This window comes from Solanum stenotomum, chromosome 7, assembly GCF_019186545.1.
Source record: "Solanum stenotomum isolate F172 chromosome 7, ASM1918654v1, whole genome shotgun sequence".
Classification (NCBI taxonomy): Eukaryota; Viridiplantae; Streptophyta; class Magnoliopsida; order Solanales; family Solanaceae; genus Solanum; species Solanum stenotomum.
In genome coordinates this window covers 51,874,650-51,888,082 of record NC_064288.1, presented here as the reverse complement: position 1 = coordinate 51,888,082, position 13,433 = coordinate 51,874,650, and the positions used below count along the sequence as shown (strand labels likewise).

The 13,433-nt window shown below is 32.2% G+C and overlaps 1 protein-coding gene across 1 annotated transcript; it reads left to right on the top strand.

Annotated features, from left to right (window-relative positions):
• Window positions 1-6,594: 6,594 nt before the first annotated feature.
• On the top strand, window positions 6,595-12,923 carry LOC125871242 (uncharacterized). The gene is made up of 8 exons (XM_049551839.1): window positions 6,595-6,940; window positions 7,954-8,445; window positions 9,601-9,772; window positions 10,797-11,082; window positions 11,403-11,475; window positions 11,546-11,636; window positions 11,782-11,861; window positions 12,303-12,923. The coding sequence occupies exons 1-8, from the start codon at window positions 6,839-6,841 to the stop codon at window positions 12,552-12,554; spliced, it is 1,548 nt and encodes a 515-aa protein (XP_049407796.1). The 5' UTR covers window positions 6,595-6,838; the 3' UTR covers window positions 12,555-12,923.
• The last annotated feature ends 510 nt before the right edge of the window (window positions 12,924-13,433 follow it).

The following is a 13,433-nucleotide window of genomic DNA, read 5'->3' as shown; positions in this document are numbered from 1 at the left end:
CCCGAACTCTACTGAGTTTTGATTTAGTTGGAGGAGTGCAACAACTGTGTTAGGTAATCAGATGTACATTTAGTCTCTTGATACTGAATTCAATTAAACTTGACATTTTTAATATGGAGCAGAAATTTATGTTTAAAAGTCAACTACAATAATATTTTAAGTAATAGATATGAATTCGTAACTTTAAATATATTTGTTTAAATCTAAGAACATTAAACACAACATAAATTTGTGATGAGTTTTTTTCTTTCTGTTGTGATGAATTGTACAAGAGAAGAATGCGATTTTTGGGATGCAGAACTCAACAAGATACTATACTGTTCATTCAACTTGTCTTTTAGTTATAGAAATGAGACCTCAACACATGATATGCCAGGTAGGTGTACGTCACAGATTTGAATCATATTGTAGATAAAAGTTTGATGATAAATTTGGGATGCACACCACTTGTTCCGAACTCTATTGAGTTTTGGTCTAGCTGGAGGAGTGCAACAATTGTGTTTGGTGATCAGATGCACATTTAGTCTCCTGATAATGGATTCATTGAAACTTGGTATTTTTAATATGAAGCATAAATTTATGTTTAAAAGTCAACTACAATTATATTATGTAATGGATATGAATTCGTAACTTTAAATATATTTGTTTAAAGCTAAGAACATTAAACACAACATAAATTTGTGATAAGTTTTTTTTCTGTTGTGATGAATTGTACATGAGAAAGATAGGGCTTTTGGGATGCAGAACTCAACAAGACACTGTACTGTTCATTCAACTTGTCTTTTAGTTATCGAAAAGGGACCTCAACACATGATATGCAAGGTAGGTGTACGTTACAAATTTGAATCATATTGTAGATAAAAGTTTGATATTAAGGTGGAGAAAGATAAAAGGACAGTTTATTATCCTTTCCCTTTGGGTTAAGGTTTCAAATAGACAATTGAACAATAAATTTTTGAGAAATTTCTTCACCTTTTCTATTTTGGGGCTATTAAAATCGATTCAAATCAATATCATATGACTTCAAATTTAATATCTAACATCTTCAGCACATCTCATCAATGCTCAATAATTAGATTCAACATAGACTTTCAAAAATCAAACAAAAAGAATTACAAGAACTTGTACAATTTCATCAAAAGAAGAAAAATATGGAGGACTTAAATTTCAATTAGCCAATAAATCAATACTCATATTAAGTGCTTCTTTATGTTATATCTTTGCTTTAATATCAAGGCACTTTGAGTTAAAACATCATGCCCTGACAATAATTTTTTTTTAAGCACGACTTAAAATGTAAAATCTATTCTCCAATTAAATTCTTCCACCATATATAACTCATGTACACTTTTTTCTAATAACACAAAATCCTAGAAAAATCATAAAAATCCTTTCATTAACCAATGATTTTCTCCACTAACATTTCTATCTATTGGGCTCAAAAATTCAAATGTCCCCATTATTGACATAGAATGATTGATGTCCAATGATTCAAATCTTTTACGATTTTATTCTTTAATATTTTTCGTAATCTCCAAAATACATTTTATCAAATATAATTAATTTTCCGTTTATATTTTTTAAAATTAGCTTTAGGATATGAATTAAGTCATTTTAGCAACAAAAAAAAAAGGTATTTATCAACACCTTTTTATCAAACAAACAAACTAATTATTGTTAGTTTCAATTTTTAATATTTCAATTCAACTTAGCAATTGCTTAATTATAATTTTTTATTTTAATACTTTAAAATTTATTTTCAGCATCAAGCTAATTCAACTCTCTTACTCACATTTCATGGATTGTGAACAAATTATTTTATCTCAACTTGCAATTCTTTTAATTATATCATATTTTATTTATGTTGTCATCAAGGACAAACAAATATAAAGATATAACCATTTATTTTTTGTTTTACTCTTCATTGTACAATTAATTGTTCTTCTATAAAATGTCAAACCTTCCACCACAAGATTACAAGTGGTGTATAATAAGCCAAGATAATTAATTAAATTGGTGACCATCAATAGAGGGTATAGGTGAGCATCTCTACTTTTGGGTTGGAAATAAATAAATCTTATATCTTTTCTAAGTTTATGATTGACTATATTTGTTTGCTGAATAGTCCCTTTATTAGACTACATCAATGATATCATTCATGAGTATTATAATTTTTTTTAAATAAATTAGTAGTGTCCTCTAAATTTTTGTGAATTTTGCAGCTAGTTAAAGAAGTCAACCTCTGGCGCATTTTTCAGAAAAATAAATAAATCATAATAACTAGGGGTGGAGCCTTTGCTATCTCACTAAAGAAGAATTAATCTAAATAGGTGTTCATTTAACTAGTTAAATATTATATAATTCATATATTGTAAGTGTATAACCATGCATAATCAACTTATAATATCATTTAGGAAAGTAAACTGTGAATCCAGTCAATTATTATATGTAAAGATCAATCCCTTATATATATATATATATAAGAAAAAATGGGGGGCCTTAAAAGATTTGAAGTCCCAAGTGATTGCTTTAGTTGCCTTATGGTTGAGACGACACTGATTTCAAAATTTACGTATTGGTCAATTCTAAGATAAACTTCTAGTGAAACATTAAAGTGTTATACTTTATAGAGTTTTTTTCTATCCTAAGAAAAAAATGATGTACGTATGATTTTTCTCTCTGCTAGGACAATATCTTCAAATGCGTTTCACACTATGAAAACCATATTTTACTTTGAAATAAAAGGTGTGTGTGTGTCCATTATGTACACATATATATTATATAGTTCTTTAATTTTGAATATATAAAAGATGTAGTATATATCTTTTTTTGTTTCACATGTACGTAATCAATTGATCAGCGGAGCTAGGGGGTGTATCTGAATCCCTTTTATTGAAAAATTATACTATATAGTAAATGTTAAATTTTTTTTGATTTCTTTGTAGTCTTAAATCAATTTAGAAGAATTCCGACTCCACCTCTGACAAAAATATTGAGTAATTAGAGTTCAAATGCATATTTTCATTGTTCACTAATTGCATATGTTTCAACTCTTCTTCTTTTACTTTAAATGTGATAGCTTTTTCCTTCTTTTGATTTGAAGTATATATTCATATGATACTTAATATGATAATACTATTTATAAAGAACTGATCATTGTGACTTTGATACTGATTGTTATCCTTATCATCATCCATCAATATTTTTTATTTATTTTGCAAGTCATCTAATTAACTTAAAGGCATACATAATTTAATTTGTACTATCTTCTTTTAATTATTATATTTATTAAAATTATAATTGTCAATCTCAAGCACAAGAAAATTACTGTACAGTATACTAGTGAAAGTTAAAGTGGACATTGCATCATAAGAGTGATAATGCAATATTGGAGATCACATCAATCCTAATTGATTGTTTCAATATGTCGTGGGCTCGTGACGGATCTAAAATTTCTACTAGATATTTAATTTGTATCACTAAAAAGAGGTCAGTATATAATTAAGAGGTTTAATTTTTTCCTTAGAAAAGAAAAAGTAATAAATTATCAAGTTGACTTTTTTAACCCTAGCTAGTTATGTTAACAATAATCATGCTTGATATAAAAACAAAGTCAAACTCCATATATAAAAGTGATTGTGTACAATAGAATTGACCTTTTGATTCCCCAAAGGGTGTTTGAATTCATTGTTTAATTACCTACGAAAGTTGTGGCCGAGGGATAGAATTACTTCATTCTTAATTAACAATTTCAAATTCGAGTTTAAGTATGAAAAAAAATTTTAATACAATTTTTTTTCCCTTGTAAATGGATATCTTACGTGTTGTGAAATATGATTAATTAATTAATGAAAATTCTAATATAAATATCAAACACAGGGTAAAAAACAAAAAAAAAGGAAAGAATTCATTGCTTAATTAAAACGGTCACCAAGCTATTGATATAGGTGAGCAAAATATATTAGTACTTTTTAGTTCTTGTTATTTTAATACTCAAAAGGCTATTTAATTCAGAAAGTGATGTATACCATAGCCTTTTTAATGAGTTGCACTTGATTTTTTAAGGAATTTTTTTTTTTAGAAAACATTGAACTAAAACACATTTTAACTAAAACCATAACATAGAGTCCGTTGGGTGCTCGATCGCCCATTAACCTCGTCTCAAAATATATATCTATATAGAAATTAAGAGGTATTTGTATAAACTAAACATAAAAACATCCAATGAACAAATGATCTGATGGGAATTGACTCTTGGGTGAGTGCTTAAAGCTCTTTCAGTGTTGTTGAGCGCGAGTTTGAATTTCACTGTTAACATATATTTATTTATTTTGCCTCCGCCACTTTCAGAGCACCCACAACCTTACAATCCTAGAGCCACCACAGTACTCGACTTGTAAAATCTTTTATATACCAAGTATAATAACTAAGTTGGTTGAGTACTTGACCTCTCTTGAAAAATATGATAATAATTGTTTAGACTTTTTTTTAAACAAAAGTATATATTTTACATGCGAGTTACATATACGACGTGTGTCTTTTGAAGTTGTCGTTCATGAATCTGTAGTGTAATATGAAGGATCAATTTATCACTAGACTGGACTAATGTTAGCTGTAGGAATTCCTATGGTTTTAAATGGTCTTTTAACATACTTTTTAAATAATATTTTGAATCACTAAACTATAGTGATTTATATTATTTTTTAAATGTAATTTCAAAATATATAAATTTTTTTGATTTGAGAATTCTATATTTGAATACACATCAAAATTAGATAATTTAACCTCTATATTTTAAATTATAGTATCACATAAACTGAAATAAAGAGAGTCCACTTTTCTAATACTTTGCCAAAGTCCATTAAGTGCAAAAGAAAGCACAAACGGTATGCTTCGTAAGGATGGCTTTTTCTTGAGAATTATGTTAATGTTTATTGCAAAAAGTATGGTTTAATAAGATTTTTTGAAGTACTTTTTAAATAATATTTTAAATTATTAACTATTGTAATTTGTGATTATTTACATTATCTTTTAAAAAATTTAATTTCTATATATATAAAAAAAAGTTAAAAAAGTTATATTAAACACTTTAAATCATGCCACATAAATGGTAACATAAAAGAGTAACACTTTATAACTACTTCAAAACATAAATCGTAAGTTTTATTTTTGGAAAAACCCTTCAAAATGCCAAAGTCCATTAAAGTTGTATACGTAGAGTTATATATTTCTATATATTTTAGGGCTAGTTGGTTTAAGTAACTTTCATTATTGAGTCACAACATTGATTTGATGGAAAACGATGGTTTTGGAGGCAATAATTGGTAAGAAAGAGTTGATAAGATAATAATAATAATTAGTATGTTAACAAAAAGAAAGTAAGATTAAATAAAAGGAAAAACACAACAAAGCAAAATGTGGTTGAATTTATTTGTTTAGGGCTTTTTTATTTCGTGTCTGATATTTATATTAGAGCTATTTAAATTTGAAAATTTGTGTCAAAAGACCCTATATTAAAAGGATAAAACACAAGCAAATAAATTAAAAATGACGACCCTATACTCAAGACTAAACTGAGAACCTATGGTTAAATGTATTGTAGCCAAGGCCCAAGAATGCACTGCTATACCTACTAACCCTCTACTTTAATTTGTGTTCTTCACGACCTCTTATTTAAGGTCATGTTCTCAATAAGTTGAAACTGCATCAAAAAAAGAAAAATAATTAAAATTACATCATGTCTTGTCTAATTACTCTTTCTAGGCATGTGAGTGAGGCTCGGCCTCACCAAGTTTGGGTGCCAACGAAATCGATCGATAAATATCTAAAAAATTAGTGGACTAACACAAACCATAAGACTTAAAATTTGATTTCATATATGGTGACATTGAAAAGCTGAAAATGCAATGAGTACTAGTCACTAGGATTGTGAGGCCTATCTTCGCCAAGATCAGGGGCCAACAGAGTTTGTCAACCAATTTTTAAAAAATTAATAGACTAATGTACACAAAAATAATTAAAATTTTAAATTTCTATTTAGTGACACCGAAATACTAATAAAAGAGGTGTCATTAATGAAAATACAGTGAATACTGGTCACCACAACTGTGAGGCTCAGCTGACCAAGTTTGAGAAATAACAAAATCGATCGTCTAATTTCTAAAAAATCAATAAAATAACACACAAAAAAATATTAAATTTTAAATTAAACTATTAGTTGATCAGTTTGTTAGATCTGCTAAACAATTTTATTGTTATAACTTCTTAACCAATAACCAAACCACTCTTAAATATGTGGAATAGAATAAATACGAATATTTCATGAGATTAGTTATTTTTATCTTCTATATGAAACAGCAAAATTCATTATTTTCATATAAAATAATTACAAAATTAGCTAATATTCGAAATTAAATAGATAAGAGAAAGTTACTCGAACAGTAGGCACTACTTCACCATCCTAAAGTTATGGATGCAAGTAAGAAGCAAAAACGACGAAAACTCCTAAATATAAGTAAAAGAAAAAATCAAACCAACTTAATCTTAAATTTTATTCCGAGACTGTTATCCTTATTTTACGTAGCAAGCCCTTTAAAAAAAAACAAAAAAAAACAGAAACAGAAAGAAACAACAGTACAACATCACTACTATATTGTTTGTTAAACCACCATGCTTCCCCCATTACTTTCTTGTCTCTCTTTTTTTCCCTCAAAGCTTGAAACTTTTGTTCATGGGTGTTTTTCTTTACTTTCAGTGATTCACTTCCCAATATTTTCTTTAGGGTTTTAGTCCCTTTTTTTTATAAACCCATTGTTTCAATTAAAATTGTTATACATTCATGGAGACTAGTAATCAGAGGTCTTTAGCTGAAGAGGATGACAAAAACTGTACAAACAATCTTAATAGCAGAGCTGATTCTCCTCCTCTTCTTGTTGAAAAGGTTGCTTTTTTTTTTTTGATTTCTTGTTATTTTCTGCTTAAGAACTAATTTGGGGTGTTGTATATGTGTTTTGTTTCTGTTAATTTTTTCTGATTTTACCCATTTTTCAATTTGAGCTAAAAAAAATAATATAATCTTGGGTTGTTTTTCTGTCAAGTTTTCAGCTTTTTCACATTTTCTCAATTTTTGCTATGCCTTTTTTTTTCTCTCTTGATTTCTTGGGTTTATGGAGGACATGACCTTATATGGGAGGTTGTGGAGGTTAGTAGGTTTGGAGTTTTGTTTGCTGTGGTATTAGCCTTATACTTGTAGTGAATTGCTTTTGATTTCTATTATCATATGTTGTTTATTGTGTTTTGATTTTTGAAACAATTTTGTTGTTGTTAGTGTTTTCTTATTAGTTGTTATGTTTCTTTTTTAACTGTCTTTTTTCTAATCATACCTGCTTTGATGTGTTGTAATCGAGCCAAGGGTCCTTGTGAAATAACCTCTCTACTTCCACAGATAGGGGTAAGGTCTGCATATACTCTACCCTTCCTCATATTCCACTTGTGGGATTTCACGTGGTATGTTGTTGATGTATTTCTATTAAATTTTCAGCTTTTACCCATTTCTCTCTTTGAGCTATGGCTTCTTTTCTTATTGATTTGTTGTTATATTCTGTTTGTTTACTAACTTTGGTGCTCTATATGGGTTCTGTTTCTGGTAACTTTGCTGCTTTTACCATTTCTCAATTTGACCTATTGCTTTTCTTTCTTCTTCATGATTTGGGAAAACTGTGGATTTGGGTCTTCATCGACTGTTTTGTATTATTTTGGCATGAAGTTTCTGTCTTTGATTGAAGTTCATTCTTGGAACTAATATGTTGTAAACGGTGCCACGTGCTTATTCCTTGTATCTGACAAGTGTTTAAAGTTTATATCTTTGGTTGCAAATTGGTGCAGTTATGTTTGTATGGTAATGATAAGAAGTTGAGTAGTAACTTTGGTATTTTGGTTCTTAATATCTTTTAGGTTGGTGAATCAAGTGAAATTGTAGAGGAACTTCAACTCTGCGAACTGCAGAGGAAACAACTACCTCTGGAAGTACCTGAAAGAACCATTGATGGACAAACAGAAGATTTTGTAAGGATAGACATGTCCACATCACCAGTTCAAACTCCCAAAAGAGTGATTTTCTCGCCATCACCCAGCCCTAACCATGTCAGATTAAATGAATCTCCAAGTCCCTCATTACCGTGGGCCAAATCATCCATTAAATCTCTCCTCCCTAAATTAAGTTTCAAATTCCGGAATAAAACAACTGATATTGAAAAATCTGCAATGTTAGCTCTTGGAGTCTCTCCTCTGCCTCAGGACAGACCTTCAATTTTTAGGACTCTTTCTGTTAAAAGAATTTTCAATTCAAAGATGAACAGAACTTCATCATTGCCTGTAACTCCAATTGAACACTCAAATCCAGAATCAACACATGGTGACTACGGAGATGCTACATTTTATTCAGTTGTAAGTACTTATATTTGCTCGTGTCGTTAATGGTGTGATTGAATTCACTATCTTTTTCTTCCTAACTGTAAAATTCTCAGTGAGATTATGCTCCATTGAGTAATAAATGGTAAAAAAGCGCACCCAAGGGTGTGGTCATGGAGTGGGTTGAGAACCATAAGGTCTTAGGTTCAAATACTAGCAGAGACAAGAACACTTGATGATTACTTCCGAGCTGTCCTAGCCTTGGTGGACATAGTTACCTTGTACCTGATGCTGGTGGAGGTTGACAGGTGCCCTGTGTAATTAGTCGAGGTGCGTGCAAGCTGGCCCTGTACACCGCGGTTATTAAAAAATGGTAAAAAAGCTGCAAATTTGGGTAACTCACAAAGAAAAAAAAGGCAAGCTATGTATACCATTTGTTTACATCTTTAAACGTTTGAATACACAAGTAAGGAAGTGGACAGACCAAATGAAAAATGAGTGTAGTTAAAAGATAAGCGTGATTAATCTTCTCCAACTACAATTTAATAGGTGTTAACTAAGTTGCTCGGACTCTTCACTTTTGGTGCTGCATCCGTGTCGACACTATGTGGGTGTGAGTGTGAGTGTGAGATCCATACCTGATCGGGCCAACCAGTTTTGGGTACTTTGACCAAATTTGAGGGAGAAATTTTGGACAGATTCAATGATTTCTGTGCGCTAAACAAAAACTAAGATGAAATTGAAGAAAATGGAATACCTTGTACATATTAATTTCTATTGTCACTCCTTTTCCTTTAATCTCATTCCCGGATTCTCCTTTTGATCAAGATTTTCTCGTCTAGTTTTCCACATAATAGCTCATAATTTAGGTTTTATAACTCTACTTTTAGTTACTGCATTATTTTTAGCCGAATCCTTGCACCCGTGGATCCGTATCCCCGAATCTAAAAATTTAGATCATAGAGGATCCGACCTCTAGATCCGCACCCGTATCAGACACCCGCACCCAAGTCCAAGCAACTTAGGGTGCTAATGCATTTATCTGGATGTTATATCTGAATGTATGTAGAGATCCAGGATACTTTTGCTGGTTTGTTGCTATAAATATAAATGTCTTTGTAATTTCACTTATTGTTCAAGATTTCTTTTGCTCTTGTTTTTTCTAAATCTTACAAATTCACCGTCTTCTAGAAAGCAGGAGTGCATCCCATACTTCGCTCACATTCAGTGCCAACACTGATCAAAGATGAGAGCTCAAAACAGATGGATTACGTAGGGAGTGTCTATCGTGTAGTCCCCTCAACTCCTCTCGTGCCAAGACATGATGATACATCACTAGATGCAACTCAAACGGTTGGCGCAGGTAATTTGTTTATGTCTATAATCATGTTTGATGCATTGTCCCATGATAAACGCTTTTGTTCTGCAACCGGTGATTCTTTGTTAGATAAGTCTTTAATACTTTGTTAAGTTTGAATTTACATACTAAGTAAGAAGCAGTTGCTTAGATACATGTCTGACTTACTTTTAGGAAGCCAAACAAATAAAGATATGTCAACCTAGGATTTCACAATACACCCTCCGTCCCAATTTATGTGATGTAGTTTGACTGGGCACAAATAAGTAATATGAGAAGACTTTGCTATGTTCCAAAAATTTCCTTAAAATAAATGAATTTTTGAATAGAAGAGCACCTTTTGTGGACTTTTTGGCAAATAAGTGGGATCCAACATGCGTAAAATGTTGATAGTGTTGTTAAATATTTGCCAAATAAGGTAAAGTGTCATTCTTTTTTGAACTAACTATAAAGGAGGGCGTGTCACATAAATTGGGACAAAGGGAGTATAGATTTATAAAAAATAGGTTGCTTAGTGGGTCATGCTAATTTCTGATGGACTGCAACTTTTGTGGAGAAATATAGTTGGAAGTTGTATTATACTCCCTCCGTTGCAATTTGCTTGTCTTACTTTTCTTTTTAGTCCGTATAAAAAAGAATGTTTCTTTCCCTTTTTGGCAACTGTTAAATTCAAATTTTCTACATGACATGTTTAAGACCACAACATTAAAGGATATTTTGGTACATTCTGCATATTTTTAGTTTAAGACCACAAGATTAAAAAATATTCGTTACTTTCTTAAACTCCGTGCCAAGTCAAAACCAGAAAAATAAATTGAAACAGAGGAAGTAGAATCTGATTTATATTCCAAAGAATCATTACTCAGAATCTGGTAACTATAGGAAATTGAATTTAATAACCTATATTTGGACACAAAATATTCTGTAAATCTATTCTTATGTAGATACAGACCAATGCATTTACGACTTGAACCTTATGTTCACTCACCTGGGATAACTAACCTACACCTTTCTTAGTGTTATGGTTCAGTTGAAAATGCTAATTTTGGTGGAGACATCACTCAAGAAGAGGCTGTCTGCAGAATCTGCTTCATCGAACTTGGGGAGGGTTCGGAAACTTTAAAGATGGAGTGTAGCTGTAAAGGCGAACTAGCCTTAGCTCATCAAGCATGTGCTGTAAAATGGTTTAGCATAAAAGGCAACAAGATTTGTGATGTCTGTAATCAAGAGGTTCGGAACTTACCTGTCACTCTTTTGCGGATTCAAAGTACTATTCGTAGAGGAAATGGAGCTCCAGCTGAATCTGTCCGATACAGGTATGCTCGTGGCCTCTCCTTTCATTTCTTTTTTTTTTTTAAATATTTTTTTTTATTTTAGTTAACTTCATTGAGTGCCTACACCTTTCTGTTAACTTTGTTCACTTCTTTGCAACAGCCACTAGGAATTACTATTATATGTCTCCAGTTTTAATACAATTTAATGATGAGCGACATTTCTTCGTTGAATGAACTTTGTAGTTCTCTATTATTTCTTATGAGGAAATAGCTCAAGTTTAATCACATGGTGACTATCAAACGAAGAAATGTTCAATTCAAATTATATGATATTTTACTCGACGTGTGCAAACTGCTTACAGGGTTTGGCAGGATGTTCCTGTTCTTGTCATTGTCAGCATGCTTGCCTACTTTTGTTTTCTGGAGCAGCTTTTGGTGAGTAAAAGACTAATACAGTAATGTCATCCTACTCCAGAAAAGGGTCTTAAATAGTGCTTGTTTATAGGTTACCAGAATGGGATCCGGCGCGATCGCTATATCTCTGCCCTTTTCATGCATCTTGGGTCTCCTTGCATCCATGACAGCAACAACTATGGGTACATGAACTAAACAAACACCCTCCGTTTCAGAAACTACTTTCGATTTCAGTTTAACAGTATCGGTTTTCACTTTTTTCTTCTATTTGCTGCTATACATTATACAGTAATATAACATATAAGCAAACATGCTTTATTTGTTTAGTGCAAAGGCGATATGCTTGGGTTTATGCTGTCAGTCAGTTTGCATTGGTGGTTCTGTTTGCTCATGTGTTCTACTCCCTGGTAAGTTATGCTTCAGGTCAAATAAACAAAATACTTTAGGCAGAATACATAAACAATCGCTAAAACTTGGCCTCAACGGGCAAGTAAGCACTACAACTTTGAGAGTTCACAGCTAGACACCTCAACTTGGTCTCAACTGACAACTAAACAATCCAACTCGTCTTCATTGTGTCTCGTGGACACCAGACGCTGACGTGACTAGATGATCATTTTGTAAGTTGGAGTGTTCAACTGACACGTGGAGACGCGTTGATGTGCATTACTCAAAGTTGGAGTGCTTCCTTGCCGGTTAAGGCCATTAAGTGTCTGTTTATGTATTATGCCATCATTTTACATGACCAATCAGAAAGGAAAAAAAGAAGAAGATTTTCTGAATCTCTTGAATTGCCTCGGGCTCTGCCTAATACTAAAAACTCTCTCATCTTATCCTCGGGATTGTAGCTTCGAGTGCAGGCAGTTCTAGCTGTTCTTCTTGCCACATTTGCGGGTTTTGGAGGTGTAATGTGTGGGACTTCTTTTCTACTTGAGCTTCTGAAATGGAGGAGTAGATGGAATTATTGGTCAAATGAGCCACATGATTCTCAAGAAGGGGCACAGCCAAATCAATCATCAGAAGTTACTCCTACGCCTCAGGTAGAAAGTCAAACTCGTCGAGCTGAAGCTGGTACTTCTGGAGTGGTCAATGGAAGTTGATACAGGACAAACATAATCTCTTTATATCAAGAAACCAAAGGAGAATACTAGTTTCTGTCTCTTGTAAGCAAAATTATTGTAGTGTATAGCTAGTCGTTGCAAGTCACAACTGTACAGTTTTGAGTTCATATCAAAGCTCTCGTTCGAACTTCAGAATTCTAAACATGAACACGAGACTTGAAATGAATTCAACTGTAGGTTCTTTATCAGGGCGTAAGGAATGGCGTGGCACGCAAAAGACGAGCGGTTCATTTTTCCAGTAGATGGGCAGACAGTGCATGAAAGGAAACTGAAATAATGTAAATACCAGAAAGTTACAAGGATCTCTTCTCCTGTTATCAGAAAATTAGATCATGCGTCTTTCCTCTTTTTACTTTTTTATTCAATTGTTTGGCACATCTTTAATATTCGTTTATCCGTCTTCCAAACGTCTAAAGAAGTATATTAAGGTTTGCAAATGTGATCATGAATCGAACCAGATCAAAACATTCAGTTGTCCACAAATGAAGCTAGAATGTTGCTGCTATGGCTAGACCCCAATTCCCTATTGGGCCAGAGTGGTAGAGGGTCTACTTGTTATGGACTAGTTTCTTCTGCCCTTTTTGTGTAAGTATTCTATATGATCGAAATAAGACTATTACGACATAGGTAGTTTCTTTGGTCCTTTTTTATGTGTAAGTGTTCTATATGATTGAAATAAAACTCTACTTGTTAGATATTACGACATAGAGGTAAAGTTGTGGGTCCTGTTGCTCTTTGCTTGCTTGTACAAAAGCTATGCCTGAGGGGCTCCTAAGCTCACTATGCACTTGCATTACCACCTAAGTTTGCTACCACTCCATGCAGCTCCCACGCCTACTACTAGTTTGAATCATCACA